General features: G+C 36.5%; 1 protein-coding gene across 4 annotated transcripts in view; it reads right to left on the bottom strand.

Moving 5' to 3' along the window:
- Positions 1 to 21,633, bottom strand: part of Scfd2 (sec1 family domain containing 2) — a 370,804-nt gene that overhangs the window by 311,119 nt on the left and 38,052 nt on the right. For all 4 annotated transcript variants that reach the window (XM_026385802.2, XM_026385811.1, XM_026385820.2 and 1 more), the window contains exon 3: positions 19,323 to 19,450. In XM_026385802.2, coding sequence (XP_026241587.1) covers positions 19,323 to 19,450 — 128 coding nt within the window. The remainder of the gene's footprint in view (positions 1 to 19,322; positions 19,451 to 21,633) is intronic.

Below are 21,633 nucleotides of genomic sequence, written 5' to 3'. Positions count from 1 at the left end.
TCCAGGTTATTATGGAATAAAGTAACTGTTGCAGGATCAGGGGTTACACACAAAAAATAAATAGCTCTCCCTGAAGTTATGCAGAACAGCGAAATATAAAATCACCAGAAACATTTATGATTTGGCTTTCTGTGGAAATGTAGCCTTCCTAAAGCTAACTTAAACACTGGTTCAACATTTATAAACGATATACAGAGCAAAGAAGAAAAGAGATTCTCCCCCAGCCCCATACCCTGCCCCAGTTATCCAGGGGCAGAACTCTAGCTTGCCAGAGAAGAAGCATCTCCTTGATGGTCCACTCTGACTTGGAAAGGAATTTCTTCTCCTAAAGGAGAACCTCCCACCCTACAGCCATGGGCCTTCTCACCACCTCACGCTCTCAGGGATTTTCAACTCCTGCCTAACTCATAGCATAACCTTCAGGATTCCTTATGTTGAGAAAGCCTAAGAGGAGTAATAAGCAAGATGGCCGACTAGAGGTGCCCAATGCTCGCCCCCTCCTCCTCCACCCAGGGGAAGGATCAATAGAATGAATAAACAACTGCTCTTTGTAGAGAGTGACTAAGAGGAGACTACTGGAGTCTACAGTACAGGAAAGAAGCAGCAAAAATCCTGTGAAGCACAAAACTTAGGATGGCCACATAGAGAAGGAAACATTTTGTCTCTGTTGCCCTATGCCCCAGTCTGAAACAGAAGGGTCTTCTCCCTACAGGAAAAAGGTGTGCAGGAAGTTCCCAGCTGCTCCTGTTCTCCCAGACACTTGCTGCCTCAACTATTGGAGAATCCTGCAGGCCTCACAGGTCCTGAGCTCAGCTTAGGAGCTGCCTGGAACTGCCTACAGTTGAATGCAGATCACACTACTCCAGAAAAGTTCATATTGTGTCCTGCCCACCATGGCTCAAGCCGCTAGTAATTTTGTGCATCTTCAAGCCAGAGCTCCTTCTAGAGTTCATCCTGCTCCAAAGGCCAGTAGCCACTGCATGCCTTCATCCCTAAGGCTCTGACATCATTGCACCATGTATGCACATATGACAGAGCTCCATTTCATGGCCAAGCTATCACACTTTCAACTGCAGACAGTTTCAACCAAAGTACAGCACTGTTCCCTGCAAGACCAGCCTCTCAGAGACCTGCAGCCCTGGTCCAGCACAGCATTTGTACCTCCAGGAACCTGAAATGATGTGGTGTCCTTCTCCTCATGGAAACATTGCCTTGTCCGAGCTGTGCCACCCACCCTCTAGTCCAGAGAGCTACAGAGCTACAGAGCTCTTGGATCTAAACTAGTCACCAGAGTCTGAACTGATGAGGAGTCTGAGCTCTCTGGGCAGTACACCTATCATTTCATTTCCATGCCCCTTCCCTTTTGCCATTCTGAGTTTTTCATGCTGTTGTACCCAGTCTCACAGAGCCAGACTCACTTCTGGGTCTCATCACCCTGGGGTCTATAGACACCTCAATGCAGTACCCCTCTCCTAGTGCTCCAGTTACCACTGTACCCTGTTGGCACCAGAGCCCAAATTGCAGCTGTTGTGCTCTGCTACCCAAGGTTCAAGCCTCTGGAACATTCCTTCTTCCACAGGGCCATTCCAGGTTTGTTCTCCAACCTCCAGGATCAGAGTCACAACTATACCCCTCCCTCCTAAGCCCAAGCTACAAGGGAATTCTTCAAAGCCACAGTCCCCAGTTTTTTGGAAAAGTTGCATCCACCCATGTATCAGGGATTGAACCTGTGCCCACATTGCAGGTATCCCAATAGTTCAGCAAGACACTAATCCCCTGACCCCAGTATGACAGCAACTTTAACCATCTATTGTGGGAAGCCGTTCTCACATGTGATTGGGCACCTCCCTGACTGGGTATGAGGTGTTCTGGCCAAGCTATGTCAGAACTAATCCCCACCCTTTTTAGGTGCAAGAGCCCATCCGTTTGGGGGTGTGACTGACCATTGACCCTGAGACCAATCACTGACCCTGACCTTGGAATGCTGTCCCCCTCGACCTTCACTGGATGGAATTTTCCCCTGAATTTCTTGTTCCCCAATAAAAGGCCACTCTCTGGCGTGCTCCTTCCTCTCTCCTGCTAGTCTCTTGTGTAAACCTCGATACCCCACCAGGTGGCTTGAGGCAGGAACCGGGAAGGGCCGTCTCTGAACTGGTCAAGAAAAAGGTAAATTGAGTTTATGTGTGTTTATTTTGATCTCACTAGTTAACTTCTATGCTTAGGACCTCTAGTATGAAGCTAGCGTGCTGGTCGCATGGCAGAATCTATGCCCTGGAACACAGCACTGCTGTGGTTATGTATGGGTCACATCAGACCTGATACCAAGAAAGACGCCCTCAGCTAAGTCACCCCTCGATAAGAAAAAGAGAATTGGAATACCCCTAAAATTCTTGCTGCTGAGAAGCCTAACAATCTACCCTGCCACCACTTATGCCAAATATTCCCACAGCCTGGGCCACTAAGGTACCTGTAGCCATTGCTGACATTGAACCCAGCTGAAGAAGCTGCACGAAGATAATTCTACTGGGTTCTCCTGGAATCAGAGTCAACACACCCGACCAAAAGATATCCAAGGGCCTATCTACAGGGGAAAGTCTATGAAAACCATTCTAACTTTGAAAGGGGATTAGATACACAGGTATCAACACAGAGGCATAAGAAACATGTAAAAGTGAGGATAGCACCAAAAGAACATAATACTTTTCCAGTAATTGTTCCAAAGAAAAGGAAATTTCCAATCGCCTAAAAAGGAATTCAAAATAACGATCTCTATGGAAACTAAGAAACTCAGTGAATTACAAGAGAATGCAGACAGGTAATTTATTCAAAATCAGATAAATAATTCATAATATGAATAAGAAATCCAACACAGATAAATATCATCAAAAAAGAACCAAACTGAGGACTGGAGTTGTGGCTCAGTGGTAGAGCGCTTGCCTAGTATGTGTGAAGCACTGGGTTTGATTCTCAGCACCGCATATAAACAAATAAAATAAAGATCCATCAATGACTAAAAAAAAAAAAAAAAAAAAAAGAACCAAACTGACATCTTGGAGCTGAAGAATTTGATGAATGAGATAAAAAGTAGAGAGCTTCAACAGCAGACTAAATCAAGCAGAAGTAGTATCTGTAAACTTAAAATTCACCTTTTAAAATAATCCAGTCACAGGAAACAAAAGAAAATGCAATGAAAGAGTAAAAAAAGGCTACAGGACTTACTGGACACTACTAAGTAAACAAATACAAGTAATAACAAAAAGAGAGCAAGAGTTACTATATTTAGATTAAATAGTCTTCAAGTCAAAACTGTTGTCAAAGACAAAGAAGGACATTATTTAATGACATCAGGGTCAGGTAATCAAAAGGATTTAACAGTTGTAAATATATATGTGCCTAATGTCAAAGAATCTACTAAATATATAAAGCAAATATTAATAAATCTGAAGAGAGAAATAGGTTCCAATACAATAATAATAGGAGACTTCAATACCCCTTTTTCATCAATGAATAGGTCAGCCAGACAGAAAATCAATGAGAAAATACTGGAATTGAACTAAATTTTAGACCAAATGGAGCTAACAGATACATGTAGAGCATTACATCCAATAGCACAAAACATGCATTCTTCTCTAGCACACATGGAGCATTCTCCAGGATATGTTACATTACAAAATGTCTTAACAAATTTAAGGGAGGAATCTTGGAAAATTCACAAATATGCATAAATTCCATGTTCCTGAGCAACTTAGAGATCAAGTAAGAAAAAAATAGGAAATTTTAAAATATCTTCTTGAAACATATAACAATAGAAACATAACCTATGGGATGCAACAAAAATAGTTCTAAGAGGAAGGTTTATGCCAATAAATAATTACATTAAAAAAGAATAAAGATACCAAATAATAGCCTAACATTATACCTCAAGGAACTAGGGAAAAAAAATTAAAAACAAAGTAAACCTTAAGTTAGCAGAAAGAGGAAAATAATAAAGATGAGACAGAGCTCAAATCAACAGAGTACAGAAAAACCATCGGAGGGGGAATTGATAAAATCAAGAGTTGTTCTTTTTTCAAAATATATAAACAATATTTACCAATTCCTAACCAAAAAAAGAGAAAAGACTCAAATAAATAAATAAAATCATAAACAAAAGTTGAGACATTACAACAGACCTCTCAGAAATAAATAAGGGACTATTATGACCAATGATATGATAAGAACTGGATAACCTAGAGGAAATAAATGTCTCTAGAAATATAGACTTCATTGAATTAAGAAAAAAATGGAAGGCTTTAATAGCATTCTCCACCCCTACCCTGACCAAAGAAGCATAGATTTAAGTAGTAATTTTCAAATTTCTAACAAAGAAAAAGCCCTGGACTGGATAGATGGCTTCACAACTGAATCCTACCAAATATTCAAAAGAAAAATTTTTACCAATAAACTCTTCCAAATATAGCACTTGAGGGTTATGTTTACATATATTTTATGATATCAGCAATACCTAAGCTAGATGAAGACATTATTAAAAAAGAAAACAATAACTTAGTATCTCTGATGAATACTGATGTGGTAATCCTCAATAAAACATTAGCAAACCAAATTCAACTACATCAAAAAGATTAAATATCTAAGATTTATCCCTGTCATGAAGGCTGATTTAAGTGTGCAAATAATCAATGTAATACAAATCATCATTAGAATGAAAAATACAAACCACAAAATTATTCTCAATTGATGCAAAAAAAAAGCACCTGACAAAGCTCAACAGACTTTCTTAATTAAAAAAAAAACTGTTAATTGTTTAGGAATATAAAAAAAATTCCACAATGTAATAAAGGCCACTCATGAAAAACCCAAAACTAACACTGTAATCAGAGGAGAAAAACTGAGAGCTTTTCTAATAAGATCAAGTACAAGGCAGGGATGCCCATTGTTGCCACAACATAGTACTGTAAGTACTAGCAAGAGCAGTCAGACCAAAAAAATGAATAAAAGGTATCTAAATCACAAATGAAAAACTTACCTATTTGTAGATAACACAATCCTTTATGTTAAGTACCACAAAGATTCTACCCAAAACACTGTCAAAACAGGAGCTGGAGCTCAGTAACAGAGTGTGTGCCTAGCTTGTGCGAGGCACTGGATTCAATTCTCAGCACTACATATAAATAAATAAAATAAAGGGTCCACTGACAACCAAAAATAATATTTTTTTTAAAACTGTCAAAACAAATAAATGCATTAGTTAAGTTGCAATATACAAAATCAATATATGAAAATGAGAATCTTTTCTATATACAAACAATAATGTAAATGGAAAAGAAATCAAGAAAACAATCCCATTTATGATTGCATCAAAAAATTACTTAGGAATAAATTTAATAAAGGAGCTTAAATATTTGTACATTGAAAACTATAAAAATCAATGAAATAAATTTTTAAAAAACAAGTAAATGGAAAGATATTCTGTGTTCATGGGTTGGAAGAATTATATTGTTAAAATGTTCATACTGCCCAAAGCAATGTACAGATTTAATGCAATCCTTATCAAAATTCTAACTGCATTCTTCACAGAAAGTGAAAACACAACCTAAAATTCATGTAGAACTACAAAACAAATAAGCAAGCAAACAAACAAAACAAACCAAAACAAAAACCCCTGAATATAAAAACCAATACTGAGAAAAACAAAATTGGGGGGCATCACAACTCCTAATTTAAAATTAGATTACAATGCATAGCAATCCAAACAGAATAGTACTGGTACAAAAGCAGTAGGACCAGTGAACCAAATTAGAAAGTCTAGAAATGAATCCAAACACAAGTCAACTAATTTTCAGCAAAACTGCAAGAGAACATAATGAGAAAAGGACAGTTTCTTCAATAACAGTGCTGGGAAAACTGGGTCTCCTCATGCAAATACACGAAATTGGACCCTTTTCTTACACCATGTTAAAAAATCAATTCAGAATGGATAAGACCTCAATGTAAGACTGAAAACAATAAAATTCCTAGAACACAAGGGAAACTTCCTTGACACTGACTTTAGCAATGATTCTTTGATATAACACCAAATGTAGATTTTGGTTGTTTTTATCACAAAAAGTAACTATATGAGAAATATTTTCATTTATTCATTGCACTAATGACTTTACTATCAAGATATTTTTATAAAATCATGTTGTAAACCTCAAACATACATATAAAATTCATTATTTTTAGGAAGAAGATAATAAGACATAAAAAAGAGGAAACATCTATTTAAATTAAACGTACAGAGCAAGAGGGTAGATGTTTAAAGGACATTAGAAATTCATATTCCCATCTACTTATGAAGAAATAAAGAAACAGAAGCAATAAGTGCTGCTATAGATGATGGAGTATAAGCTGAAGCATTATTTAACAATCTTAAGACTCTGTCTCTTTCTCTAGATTCTCTTCTTCTCCGCACCTCCTAAATGGATGTATTCCTTAGGGCCCTGATTCAACCTCTTATTCAGTCTACCATTTCTCTTAGATCAACCTTATATGATACGTATTTCCTTCAGAAATTCATCACTCAGGTTTCAATATAATCATTAGGCAACTAATCCAAATCTTACTCCAGTCACACTTCCCAACTAAAGGAACAATTTCTACAGATGGAATGATCCCACACCTAGATTTGATCTGGTAGAGTATTCTTCACATTCAGTTGCAGGACTCTTGGTCATTATTTTTATATCCACCCAGAGATAATAATTTCATCACGCTATATCCTCATTTTACTCATATTTTGAATTCTTCACTAATGCTATGTTCCATGTAAGTCATTTCATCTAATTATCAGATTAACAAGTACTAGAATCCTTCCTTTATAAACAAACTCAGCAAAGTTAAAAATTTGCACATTCGAAAACAAGATATTTTACATGTTTTCTATCTACTACAAAGACTTACTATATAGTAGGCACACATAATATTTTCTGAACAAAGGAAAATAGCCTGTTATCTCAAACTCGGAATAGCATCTAGAGAAGAGTTCGATGAGCTTTCTCGTCCTTTCTGATATTCAACCGATTCCACTGATCTCTAGGAAATTGTGCAATAGAAACCCCAGAGAATATGACCTTCTTTTAAGCAATGGTTCTCAAAGATATTCTACAAACCCCTGGGTCCTGAAGCACATTCTGGTAAAGACAAACAATCTTCATAATATATAATACTGAAGTTTTACTTGATTTTGTTACTATATTATTTGGTGGGTAAAAGTGTTGATGCTTAGCATAAATCCAGGCACCAAATTATACTAGTCAGTGTCACTTCCAAACGACTAGAGGAAACTATAAATGTTATTAATTTTATCAAATCTGAACCCTTGAGAAAACATCAATATTCTACATAAATAAATGGGAAATACACAAGTGGACTTCTAGTACACACTAAAATATAATGGCTATCTTGAGAGAAAGTTCTGGGGTGGTCACTTGGATCATGAACTTAACTAGCCATTTTTCATTCCAAACAGAAGAGACAACTAGAAGACATATTCTTCAGACATCTCCTAAAACATGAATGAAGTAAGCCTGTCACTTTGAGAAAAACTATTGGCATTTATATTGCCAATGATAAAAGACAATTTTGTGTGTAAAAAACTAGAATGTTTGAAAATTTGTATTTGTTACTGAATCTTTATATTCCCACACTCAAGATTTTCTAATGATATCAGTGGCAATATCAATAAATATGATTTTATTATATTGCATAATATGTGTCAGCATTTGGAAAATTGATATAATTTAGATAACCAATATTTTCAAGACACTAATATAAATGATTCATTCAAAGTGCAAGAGAGATGAATGGATTTTTTTTTTTAAATTGGAGCTTTATAGTTACCCGTAGTAGTTGGGTTTGTCCTGAAAACTCATACACAGGGAGCTGGATTTCAGTTCATGATCTCCCCCTCTTCCCTCCCAACCTCCCTCCTCTCTCCCATTCTCCTCCCTCTACTCTACTAGTTTTGCTTTTGCCTGTCTATTAATTTGTGTTTGATTGGTTCCTTTTGCTATCCTATCTTCTCTTCCCCCTTCCCTTTTTTTTTTTTTTTTTTTTTTTGTCAAGTTTCTGAATACAAAAGAAAACATTTGATCATTGAGTTTCTGGGTTTGGCTAATTTAACTTATTATGACATTCTCCATTTCCATCCATTTACCTGCAAATGTGGCAATTTCATTGTTTTTAATGGTTAAGTAGAACTCCATTGTGTGTATGTATATTTGTATGTGTATGTATGCATGTGTATGTGAGATATATATATCACAATTTCTTAATTCATTCATCTATTCACAGATGCCCTAATAACATAATTCAGCTATTGTCAATTGTGCTGCTAAAAACATTTGTGGCTGTGTTCCTGTAAAATGCTGATTTTAGGTCTTTTGAAGAAATACCAAGGAATGAGATAGCTGGGTCATATGGTGGTTCCACCCTTAGTTTTTTCAGGAATCTCCATATAGCTTTCCAGGATGGTTGTATTAGTCTGTAGTCCCACCAACAATGTATAAGTGTACCTTCCCCACCCCCCACAACCTCACCAGCATTTATTATTGTTCATATTCTTTTTTCCATAGCTTTATTGAGGTAAAATTGAAGTACAATAAAATGCATATATTTGAAATATGCAATTTGATCAGTTTTCACATGTGTGTAACCATTACAATAAATAAAAAAGCATTTCCATTGCTTTTTTAAATTTGAAATCATACAGACTGTGCTTCCTGTATGATTTATTATATTAGAAATCAATCATCTTTAAATATATAGAACTCCACACCCATATTTCAACTATTTCAAAATTAAGTGGTGCACTTATAAATATCTCAGAGATCAAGGAAGAAAGCACAAGAAAAGTAAATAAAAATTGCTTTGCACTAAGTGATAATAAAAGCTTAAAATATCAGAATCTCTGGGATGAAACAGTACTCAGATGAATGTTTATAACTTAAAGTACTTGTATCAGAAAGGAGCTAGAATAACACTTGTTATTCATGTTCTTAATCACTGACATTCTGACTTGAGTGAGATAAAATCTTAGTGAAGTTTTGATTTGCATTTCCCTGATTGCTAGAGATGTTGAACACTTTTTCATGTATTTGTTGGCTATTTGGGTTTCTTCTTTTGAGAAGTTTCTGTTTAGTATTTTTGCCCACTTACTGATTGGGGTTTTTTGTGTGGGGTTGTTAAGTTTTTTGAGTTCTTTGTATATTCTAGTTAATCCCCTATTATAGGAGTAGCCAGCCAAGATTTTCTCCTATTCCAAAGGCTCTGTCCTCATGTTTTTAATTGTTTCCTTTGCTGTGCAGAAGCTTTTTAGTCTGATAGCATCCCACATACTACTTCTTGGTTTTATTTCTTGTGCTTTGGGGCTCTTATTAAGGAAGTCAGTGCCAGCACCTATAAGATGGAGTGCTGACCCTATCTTTTCTTCTACCGGTTGAAAAATTTCTGGTCTAATTCCTATGTCTTTGATCCATTTCATTTTGAGTTTTGTGCAGGGTAAGAGATATGGGTCTAATTTCATTTTTCTACATATGGCATCCAGTTTTCCCAGCATTTACAAAAAAGGCTATCATTTTAACATTTTTTAAAAGGCTATCTTTTCTCCAAGATATATTTTTGGCACCTATGTCTAGTAGCAGATGGCTATGGGTATTAGATTTGTCTCTGTGTCTTTTATTCTATTCCATTGGCCTTCATGTCTATTTCGATGTCAGTATCATGCTGGTTTTGCTATTATACCTCTATAGCACAATTTCAGACCAGTTATTGTGATGCCTCCAGCTTCACTTTTCTTGCTTAGTATTGCATTGGGTATACCAGGTCATTTGTACCTCCAAATGAATTTAAGAATCATTTTTTCTAATTCTGTGAAGAATATCATTGATATTTTGATGGGAATTAAAGATGAATGGATTTTAATGGAACACAGTATAAAAAATTCAAAGATGTTTTCATATTTCAAACTGCAACTACCATATAAGAAACTACCTTTTGTAAAGTTAGTGTAATATCAGAGAAAGAGTGTCTGTGGTCTTCTGAAAAGGTTATTAAAATACTCTTCCTTTTCAAACTTTTTATCTTTCTTTTTTAAGTTTCTTTTTTTAAAAATACCTTTATTTTATTTATTCATTTTTTTTAATGTGGTGCTGAGGATTAAACCTAGCACCTTGCATGTGCTAGGAGAGTGCTCTACCACTGAGCCACAGCCCCAGTCCCAAACTTTTTATCTTTCTAAGGCCAACTTTTCTTCATATGCTTCATCTAAAATGATACAGCACAGTAGATTGCATGAAGAGACAGATATTAGGATGAAGACAGTTGTATTTTGTTAAGTTAGACAGCAGAAATATGCAAATGTGTAGAGTACTGCCCCTCTTCTCATTGCTTTAAAAAACAGATTTTTTTTAATTTTTAGATGTTGATGGACCTTTATTTTGTTCATTTATTTGTATGTGGTGCTGAGACTCAAACCCAGTGCTTCACACATGCTAGGCAAGCGCTCTGCCACTGAGCCACAACCCCAGCCCCAGATTTTTTTTAAATATTTTTTTTTAGAGGCTGGGGTTGTGGCTCGGTGGTAACATGCTCGCCTAACATGCATGAGGCACTGGGTTCGATCCTCAGCACCACATAAAAATAAAGAAAATAAAGTCTATCAACAACTAAAAAAAAAAGAATTAAATAGAAAATAATTGTTAAAAAAATGTTTTAGTTGTAGTTGGACACAATACCTTTATTTATTTATTTTTATGTGGTACTGAGGATCGAACCCAGGGCCTTGCACATGCTAGGCGAGCACGCTACCATCGAGCCACAACCCCAGCCTCAGATTTTTTTTAATAACTGGTAATGGTTTATTATCTTTATATAAATTAATAAATATTTACAAAATATTTCCTACTTTAATTTCCAATATGATATCTTCTACCTACTTATCCCTTCATTTATCTATCCCGTACATATCAATAGATATAATCCACATAAACCAAAAGCCTGTCAGCATCCTCAATAATTTTTTTAAAAATTGTAAAGGGATTCTGAGATTAAATAGTTTGAGAAGATATGTTCTAAATCAACACTGCACTTGGTTTCTACAGGAAAGTAATAGAAAATGCAACCCATTAAATAGATGATAAATCTTGACACTGTTAATTCAAAAATTTATTCATTCATTTCATAAATACTTATTGAGCATATAGCAAGTTCAAGGTCCTGTATTAAGTACAAAGAAAACGAAGAAACACAGATAAGAATTCCAAGCCCCAACTACTCAGAGTCTGGTAGTAACTGCTATAATAGCAGAACAAACAAAAATAGTACTGAAAGGAATATAAGATGTCATCTCTTAAGAGAGGATGGTATGGGCTGGGAGATATAATGGAGAAAATTTTGGGAAAGAATTGTAAAAGCCAGGAGACAGAATTGTAGAAAATGAGTGTTCTTGTTTTGGAGGGAGTGAAAGTAGGGGAAGGCTTTAAGATCAGTAGCAGTCACTAACTGAGCATCTATATGCAAAATATGTCCAAGGAAACAAAGACATCTATAGTCTTCTAGTGAACTAGAAGTAAGGAAGAGAAGACATGAAACAACTAGGAAGAGGAAACCATCAAAATAGCACAGTGATATGAGGACATAGGAAAAAAAGCCCAAGAAAGAAGATGTGAACAAAGGGGTACAGAGACATCAAGAGGAACAGCAAATATCAGAAAGGAGAACTGTAAACATAAATAATAATACTAAAATTTTAAATAGAAATATTCACTGTCTCTTTATTCCACACCACAATTACTGCCACACTTACTGAACCAGCAAGTATTGAGCCACCCACTATGTACTAAATTCTTCAAATGGCCAATAAAGAACACAACATAAGGTTTTGGATTGACACACATTCAACTCTATTACACTATAGCAAGTGCTAAGGAAGCATCAATAAAAGAGCTGTGTATCCTAAGGAGTCAGAACAATACATTCAGCCCACAAAGAGGGGGTGAAAAGCAAGGAAGAAAGGACTTAGATATAGCTCCACAGAGAAAGTGACAACTATTATCAGGTCATGAAAAATAAGGTGGGTTTTAACAGGAAACAGACAAAAATGTGTGTCTGTATTTGTGCACACATGTACCAGGGACACTATGTGGAAAATGAGTGTTCACAAAGTCAAGGCTGTGTCAGCAAAGAGCATTCTCAAGCAGTGAAAATAAGGAGCTCTTAACAGTGACAGTTCTTATGAGAGTGGAAGCTGGAAGAAATCTAAAGCTTTAATGAAAACCAACAAGGGAAGGGTAGAGGAATGAAACCAACTGCATCCTGGCAGGAAAGAAGCCAAGGGAACAAGACCCTAACCCAACTGATAGGCAAAGGACAGTCAAGCCTTTGAGGCAGCCCATAAAAGTCTACCTCCAGAGTCACAGGTAGAAAAGGGTGCAGAGTGGAGCTCGAGGAAAAAGCAAATCAAAGTATTTCAGCAAAGGCAGCAGAGACCTGGATCTGCAAAAGCCCATGCTGGGGAATGGGGAGAAGAGAAATAAAGCAAGGGGAGTGGATGGGTGAAGTCAAGAGGCTCAAAGGCAGAAATTTTTCATAAAGGGCATGTTTGTACACTATCTTGAGCCAATGGGGATCCCTCAAAGGGTTCTAAGCAGGAGGATGGCACGATCATATCTGCATTTGTAGCTCTGTAGATGCCACCCCCACCCCAATCATCAGATTATCTATCCAAAAAGAGTCTTGAGACAGAAGTCACATAGACTCAGGTTTGTATCCTGGCTCATTTGCTCATTTGTGAGTCATTTCAAGGCCCAGTCAGAAGGCAGTCAACACACCAGCTTTTGAACAGAGAAAATCTACTACCAAAAAAAAACAACAACTGTGAACTAGGGAACTGAAAAGATGGAAAATCTCCAGGGTAAAATGGAGGTAAGAGCAGTCACTACCACTAGTGGTAAGAAAACCGAGAGAGAGGAGAGAGAAAAAGAAATTGGAATTACTAAAATTTACAAACTCAGGAACCTGTGAGCTTAAATTTGGAAAATTTGGACCTCCAAGAAAAGAATGTTCATGGACTGGGCTGGGCTGGGCTGGCGCCTCTGAGGTGTGAATGCCATGAAATTGCATGTGTTGCCAGAGCTGCAAACTGGATTCAGTTGCTGCCACAGGAAACCCCACCCCACCCCCGCCAATACTGTGCACAACACAAGCAGAAGCAGAGTCTCTGGCAAGCAGACAAGAAGCCCCAGGTTGCTCCTTCACCCTGGAGCTTTGCAGTCTTCCTCAACACTCTCCATCAGCACAGCATAAAGGGAGCCAGCCAGGAGGGCAGAAGTGTGCTCTGCACAGTCTCAGCCCCAGCAGCACCGAGCAGAAGCAGGAGTTTTGATCTGAGAGACAACAACTTAACAACTGGCACAGGAATCCTGGAAAAGGGAGCCAACCTTCTGGGTCTGTTTTCCTTCTTGGTGAAATGGGAGTGAAACGGGAGTACCAAATTCACAAGATTCGGGGGAACATTAAGTGAACTATGCAAAACTTCTGTTATAGCATCTGAAATAAAGTAGCTATTTGATAAAAATTAAATCCCTTCCCTATTCCCAAAATTGTGGTAACAACCAAAACATAAAGATAAGGATGAATGAGAGTTGAGAATCAATGTGTCTTACAAGGCATCTTTTGTAAGTCACTATATATCACATGGCATGTTGTTCTTATTAGGTTTTAACCTATCCTTTTTACAAAGTTTGCCAACTTCCCATTTCCCCATCTGTTTTTTCCTTTATCTTTCTCTCTCTTTTACACTGTCCCTCTCACACACACACACAAAAATGTGCATTCATACATGCTCCCCTTAATTCCAGATAAAATTCTCCATAATGACAGCAAAAGACATAAATGTAATCAAAACACGGCTATTATGCAGCCAAAACTGTGCTAATTCAAGTACTGTGGGAAGCCGTTCTCACATGTGATTGGGCACCTCCCTGACTGGGTATGAGGTGTTCTGGCCAAGCTATGTCAGAACTAATCCCCACCCTTTTTAGGTGCAAGAGCCCATCCGTTTGGGGGTGTGACTGACCATTGACCCTGAAACCAATCACTGACCCTGACCTTGGAATGCTGTCCCCCTCGACCTTCACTGGATGGAATTTTCCCCTGAATTTCTTGTTCCCCAATAAAAGGCCACTCCCTGGCGTGCCCTCTCTCTCTCCTGCTAGTCTCTTGTGTAAACCTCGATACCCCACCAGGTGGCTCGAGGCAGGAGCCAGAGGGGGCCATCGGTGACCTGGTCAAGAAAAAGGTAAATTGAGTTTATGTGTGTTTATTTTGATCTCACTAGTTAACTTCTATGCTTAGGACCTCTAGTATGAAGCTAGCGTGCTGGTCGCATGGCAGAAAGTACCAAAAAATAGGAAGCAGAGGACTCTCAATAATGTTGGAAAATGACATATTGAATAAAATTTTAGAGTGTTTTGATTTATTGCTATTTTTTAAAACTAGTTGAAATTGCTAAATGTTAAAGACTGGAAACAACAGCAAGCAAGGCATTGGGGGGCGGGGACAAAAACCACTGATCTTATGAGGAATTTGATTAAGAGAAGTGTGGTGTCCAAAGTAGGGGAAGGCCAAGACAGTATCTTTGTTCAGCTGAGAGGTTAACAAACTAGAGCTTTGCTACTGGTTCGGAACTAGAGGCAGCCATGATGGTACAAGGTGGGCAGGCTTGTCTGTTCACAAATGATTCAAAGAATTCATCATAAATTATTTGGAAAAGAGAAAATGGTGGTGAATAAACAGGGCTGACACTAAGGTACCCCAGAACTATGAGAGCACATTGAGAAGTATCACAGCATAGTGAGTTGGATTATGATCTAGAAACGAAACTCAAGAGATTTTTCTTTAAAAGTGTGGACCATAGAGGCACAGGAATTCCTAATACAGTCAAGGTGAGATAGGGTAGAAGTGAAGATGTGAATGGAGTTGGAGAAGAAGTTAATCATAACTAAAGTAAAGTGAAAAACTATTCAGAATTATGTATAAAGAAAGACTAGTTTAAACCAGCCACCAGGGCACAAATCTGTAATCCTAGCTACCCTGGAGACTAAGACAGGAGGATTACAAATATGAGGTCAGCCCAGGGAACAATAAGACCCTATCTCTTAAAAAAAAAAAAAAAAAAAAAAACAGCAGGTAGGTTGTGCTTCTAGAAAGTAGATATTCAAACACTCAGCATAAGGCCTAGAAAAAGACAAGTGAAAAAGAATGAATAGCACGTTCCTCTCAAAGAAAGAAGACTTTCCCACAGACAGCACACAAATTCCAATTTGCTTCAAAGTGTTAACTACCCCTAAGATCTGAGTTTTCATTCTCTTTCAATTTCCAGGAAATAGATATTTCTCCCATTTTATGGATAAATAAATATGTTTGTCTAATAAGTGGCAGACCTGTGATTCAACCCCAAGAGAATTAACTTTGTACTCCATCAAAATCAGGAGGGCCAAAAGTCACAGAAAGCACACATATGAGAAAGAAGCAATAGCCTAGAAGTGGATGCCATAGAGAAGTCGAGAAGAAAAAAGACTGAGGAAGAAAAAAATCTCCTTAGTTTTAGTGTAAAAAAGTACCAGCACCGGGCTGGGGATGTGGCTCAAGCAGTAGTGCGCTCGCCTAGCATGCATGCGGCCCAGGTTCGATCCTCAGCACCACATACAAACGAAGATGTTGTGTCCGCCGAGAACTAAGAAAAAATAAATAAATATTAAAATTCTCTCTCTCTCTCTGTCCCCCTCCCTCTCTCACTCTCTCTTTAAAAAAAAAAAAGTACCAGCACCTAGACTGCACTAAATTAATAAACAATAAAACAACAAAGAAACAGGCATCAAGTACAGAATACTCTCAAGAATTGTAGCTGCTAAAGAAAGGACAGTATTATTAAGAGATCTGTTTCCCTTCAGCTCTAACAGGATATTCTGCCACAAATTATATACTGAGGAATATATCTCCTCTTCACAGAGCTGTAGGGCAGACAGGTGAAGATCTCTCAACTACCATGACCACAATGGTACTCCAGAGAAGATTCTCTCCGAAGTATCAGAGTTCAAGACAGGCATCTTCTCATTTCTTCTCTAAATGGCCATTTTGGACACAATCAAATAGATTCTTAGCATGTATTTGTTTCTTACTTTCAGAATACATTTTCATTATGGAATCCAGTAAGAAAAGTAAAAGTCACTCTTCCTGTTTTAAAAAAAAAAATCACTCTTCTGAAAATACTGCTTAACTGACAATTTAATAACAAGTTCTTAGAAAGATGACTTATGTTTGTATGTGCAATGATAAAGTGATTTTTTTATTTTAGCAAATAAACTCTTATCATTTAAGAGAATGGTGTTTATTTCTCTTGGTGCTCATAACGTTTAATATGAACTTACCTTGTACTGAGAAACTTTATATTTAAGATCTGAGGTTTCGGTCATGAGATCCTTCTCATTGAATTACACAAGAGAATCCGCAGTCTAGAAATAAAGTCTGTTTAATGTCTAAAAAATACCAGAAGCCTCTATTGTAGTCAGGAAAATTTATACTTCAGTAAGAGTTACAGCAGGGGTGGGAGGACAGTGCATAATTTAAAGTGCACTTCATAGTATTTCATAGTCTTAAATGCTGCTAGAAAAAAGCATTTAAATCATTAAGAGAACAAAGCTTCATTTTTAAAATAATAAGCTTATGATAGGCAGTTTTCAAAATTCAATGTCATTATGATTAAAACTTTCAGCTCTTTTTCTTACTTGCATGGTTATATGCCTGTTTATATATGGAAATGAGACACGTAAGAAATTCCAGCTAATGATATGAAGCAGAAATGGGTAGCTACACTGTGTTATTTTTTTTTACAAAATTATAATTGGCACAAGGATAGAGTATGAGCCAGTCTTGCTAGCAATCACCTATTTCTTTGTTTCTTTCTTCCTCTTGGATCCCACCCTCATGTGTAGAGTTTTGGGATAAAGAAAACCATTTTACTTAATATGGGGGAGAGGAGAAAATGCAAACATTGACATTTGATTTCCTCATGGGGAACTCTGCCTTTTTATTTTTTTCCTGGCTCTTCACAAAAAGTAAAGTTTCTTGACCTTTTGAGAGTCCTACAGTGAGCAATCACAATTGATTTCTGCTCTGTGACAGCATCATAAGGTTATGTCACTGAAATACAACGTAAACCAACCTTATCATTAAGACCCCTTGTGCATTCCTACTTTTGATGATTCACAATACAAATTAGTTCTTGTTTCAACATGTTCATGAATAAGGGATTCTAAAAGGTAAATACACTTGTCAGTAATGTATACCTAAGACTGGAAATAAAAGAGGGAGGGAGGAAAAAAAGAAAGAAGAAAGGCATAAGGAAAAGGAAGGAGGGAGGGAACTAAAATTGGTAATTAAATGCCAGAATGCTCTCAAAGCAGTAACTTTATTTCTACCCCAAACAACATGTAAGACTTCTGGCATTGGTTACATGGAATTAGCATAATTTTATAAACAAAGTGTACATCCTCTGCCATCAGAATGCTTGGATTTGAATTCCAGTCCTACCCTTTATCAGATGTATGATCTTGAGTGATTTAATTTTTTTTTCTTTCCTCATCTGAAAAAATGGGATATGTGAATTGTTCCTAGCTCATAGAATTACTGTAATAATTAAGTAAAACTACACATGTAAAGAAGTAGAAACTCTTGGCACAAATGTTAATTATTTTCACTTATCATCACTATGTTCTTTAAAATTCTCACATATAGTCACTTAATATATTAAAAGTCATAATTGCATTTTCATGTAATGACCCTATAACTTTTTTCTTCCTAGGCTCATCTACATTGTTCTATTTCCAAATTTTTGTTCTATTTCAACTTGATAGTTTGACTTTTAATTATTGTACCATAATTAAAAACTTAGGCTACCCTCCATGGGAAGTAGTATGCAGATTCCTAAAAAATATAAAAATAGATCTACCACACTATCCATCAATTCTACTCCTAGGTATCTATCCAAAGTAAAGGAAGTCAGTGTGAAAAACACATACCTGCATACCCACATTTATTGCAGTAGTAATCACAATAGCCAAGGTATAGAATCAGGTTAAATGCCCATCAACAGATGAGTGGGTTAAAAAAATATATGGGGTATATAAATACACACACACACACACACACACACACAAAATTGAGTTTTACTCTGCTATAAAGAAGTATCATTTGAATGGTCTGGAGGTTATCATGATTAAGTAAAATTAACCAGACATAGAAAAGTATCACAAAAGTATCACATTACTGAAAATAAAAGACAAACTATCAATATACTAATATTTAGTAGATATCAAAAAGCAGATTATAAGAAACCTTATTTTGAAAATAATTAATTTTTGCAAGTTTCCAGAAATAAATTCTACCTATTAACCAGACTCAATAGTCATATTTAAATATTTCCATATTAAAATTTAATGTATTATTAAAAACAAAAAACTTTAAAAGCCAAATTTATTTTCTAAAATAAAAATATTACTTCTGTGATTTTTATTGTTTTACTTTTTGGTAAAAAGAAAAAATATTTTACAGAAATTTCAGCTGCAGATGTAGCTCAGTGGTAGAGCACTAGAAAGCACAAGGCCTTAAATTTAATCTCCAGTATCACAAAAATAAATTAATGAACTAATTAATAATGTTTAAAACACTTAAAATTCATTGCAGCCATATTCTTCCAAAGACAAAGTTGAATGTTAGAAAGAGAGAGAGAAACATGAAGTATGCGATCTATGGTGAAGAAGAAGTAACATTCATGTGACTGGACAATTAGCAGACTGTTCTAGGGTGAGGGGCCAGGATAGACTATATCTGTCTGCTCAGTTGCTTTTTCAGAATAATAGTTCATTCATTAATTCAAAACCAATGAAAGAACTTGTATCTACTATAAGTTGGACGGGGAGAAAAAGGGGAGTAGGAGTAGAATAGAATAGAATTAAGGGAAGATAGTCCAGACTGATTTTGATAGTTTTAGAATCAGTTAAGAAACTAAAAGAATTATTCTTTGTAAGCAAGAACTTTCCTAAAGTTCCCAAGCATTCTAAGAAAAGTCATCAATGCCAAGCCCAAGGGCAGTGTGCACATAATTCTTCCCTATTCTTTCAGCAGTTCACAAATGCATTCAGTATTTTCACCACATTGGCTAGACTGGTACACAGTTCAGAGCAGCCTTACAGAAGCTTCCTAGGTGGAGTAGAAAGGCTTACCCATACTCATCTTGATTGGCAGGTTTTCTCTGCTTGCTGCTTCCACTAGATGTCTCCGAACTTCCATCACTGCCTCTTTGTGCTTGGTGTTCAGTAAGGCTTCCCACAGGGCTTTCGCAGCTGTGTCACTGCAACAGAACAACCACAACGAGAGCTTTAGAATAAATTTATACCAGAAAATGTAAAGGGTTGAAAGCACTTTTGGACACTAATACAGTTTTTCTTACCAACAGACTCATTAGGATTAGGATTCAATAAGGAATATCTAATTTGTTTAATTGGCACAAATTATTGAGAAATTAGGAGATCATAAAATCAAAACCAAAAAAAAAAGGAATAAAAGTTATATTGTGCCATGTGAAGTATAGGAAACTACATAAAAACTTTTCTGAGATTTTTCACTTGAAAGTACTTCAGAGTGTAATTCAACTTTACTACAGTAACATAAATGTTAAGCAAGTCAAAATTCGATATTTGTCTAAAAATTACTCTATCAGTGATTATAAGCCATGTGTCAATTTAAAATAACATACTTTTCTGAGAAATACAAAGCAATCAGCAATGAGAATTCCGGTTCAAAAATTACTCAATAGACTTCCTAATTAGTAGGCTTCCTGCTGAATAAAAATCAGGACTAGCACTAAGAAACCATGGGCTAAAGTATTCCACTTTGGGCCTTAGGTTGGAAAGATGGAAAGATGCAGAAGCCTTTACAATTAACTGTTTATGACTGCTCGAAGCATTGCATTATGCAGGGTCTCATCTGGGTTTCTTCCCCAATAGCCCTCTGTCTTACCCAACATGCCATGTCCAAATTATAAATGAGTACAGTGTTCTTTCCGGAAGATATCTGCCATGTAGCCAAGTATACACATTTGTAGTAACATTTTCAAAACAGAACATAAAGAAACAAAGATGACTTTTGTTCCTTTTTAAGGACTTCTTCCTCTATTTAAAGCACCACTAACTCTCCTACTATCTAGTTAGCACTCGTTTAAAAATGAATACATTTTTTAAATTTTAGTTTTAAAAGTTTAGCTTTAAAGTTATACCTAACAAAATGCAGCTTTCAAGTTTGGATTTGAGCTGGAATGCTGAAATTTCATAACTTAGCCCTAATTTTAATGTCTGGCACACAGTGATATTTCATTAAACATTAGTTGATTAATTATCATCTATTTCCCCATAGTGAAATGAAATCACTGTTCAACAAACTCTTCTTGGTTTAATCTGATCAAAACTTTCAACCTGATTACTCTTGTGATGGTTAATCTTGGTTGTCAACCTGACTGGAATGAGAGAAAACTAGAAAATTAGTAAAGCATATTTCTGGGTGTGTCTATGAGGGTGTTTCCAGAAAAACTGGCATGTGGGTCAGCCAACTAAGGTAAGAAGACCAACCCTGAATGTGGCTAATATTATCAAATAGAGTAGGGGCCCAGATGGAACAAAAAGCAAAGGAGGAAAGTCAGTCACATGCACAGTGAGTGGTTCTTGAGCAGGTGTGGCTTTTGCTGCTGCCATAAGACATCAGCCTCCAGGTTCTTCAGCCTTTGAATGTGACTCACACCAGCAATTCTCCAGGGAGCTTCCAGACCTTCAGCCTGGACTGGGGTTACATCAATGGACCCTCCTGTACTGAAGCTTCCGGTTTCTTGGATTGAGCAGTTACAGGTTTCCCAACTCTCCAGTTTATAGATGGCTACTGTAGGAACAACATCTAAGCCAATCTAATAAATCCTCCTTTATAATTATATACCCATTCTATTGGTTCTGCTCATTTAGAAAACCCTAATACAACTCTGCATCTTTTATAAGTGTAATTTAAGTGAGGAAGTAAACTACATGCCAAGCCTGCTACCTGGTTGGAATTTAGATTCTAAAAACAAGATTTCAATGACTTAGTCTGAAAGAGAAATTTAAAAAAAAAAAAAGTGTGGTAAGAGCCATGATCAACACTTGCATAGATCTTTATGCAAATCTAATCCTGTCTAGGAGGTGAGTAGCTAAAGGAAGGATTTCAACTGGAAATGATGAGCAAATACAACAAAACCCAAACTCCAAAAGCGGCCAAGGAAAGAAGTTATAACTCAATCTAGGAAGGAGAGGCCATGAGGAAAGGTTTTAAAGAAAATATAAAATTATAGTCACAGAAGAAAGTAGGACATTTTGGAATACACAAAGTCCTAGGACTGTTTTGTTCTATGCCAGGGTACAAGGGGAGGGACAGAAGAAGTAAGGGCAAGAGAGGATGGGAGCCATACTATGAGGGCCCTGTATTTCTTGTCAGGTCTTTTGGCTTCAATCTGTA

This window comes from Urocitellus parryii, chromosome 10 (assembly GCF_045843805.1).
Source record: "Urocitellus parryii isolate mUroPar1 chromosome 10, mUroPar1.hap1, whole genome shotgun sequence".
Taxonomy (NCBI): Eukaryota; Metazoa; Chordata; class Mammalia; order Rodentia; family Sciuridae; genus Urocitellus; species Urocitellus parryii.
Note: the sequence above shows the minus strand (reverse complement) of the source record. Positions and strands in the feature narration are given on the sequence as shown.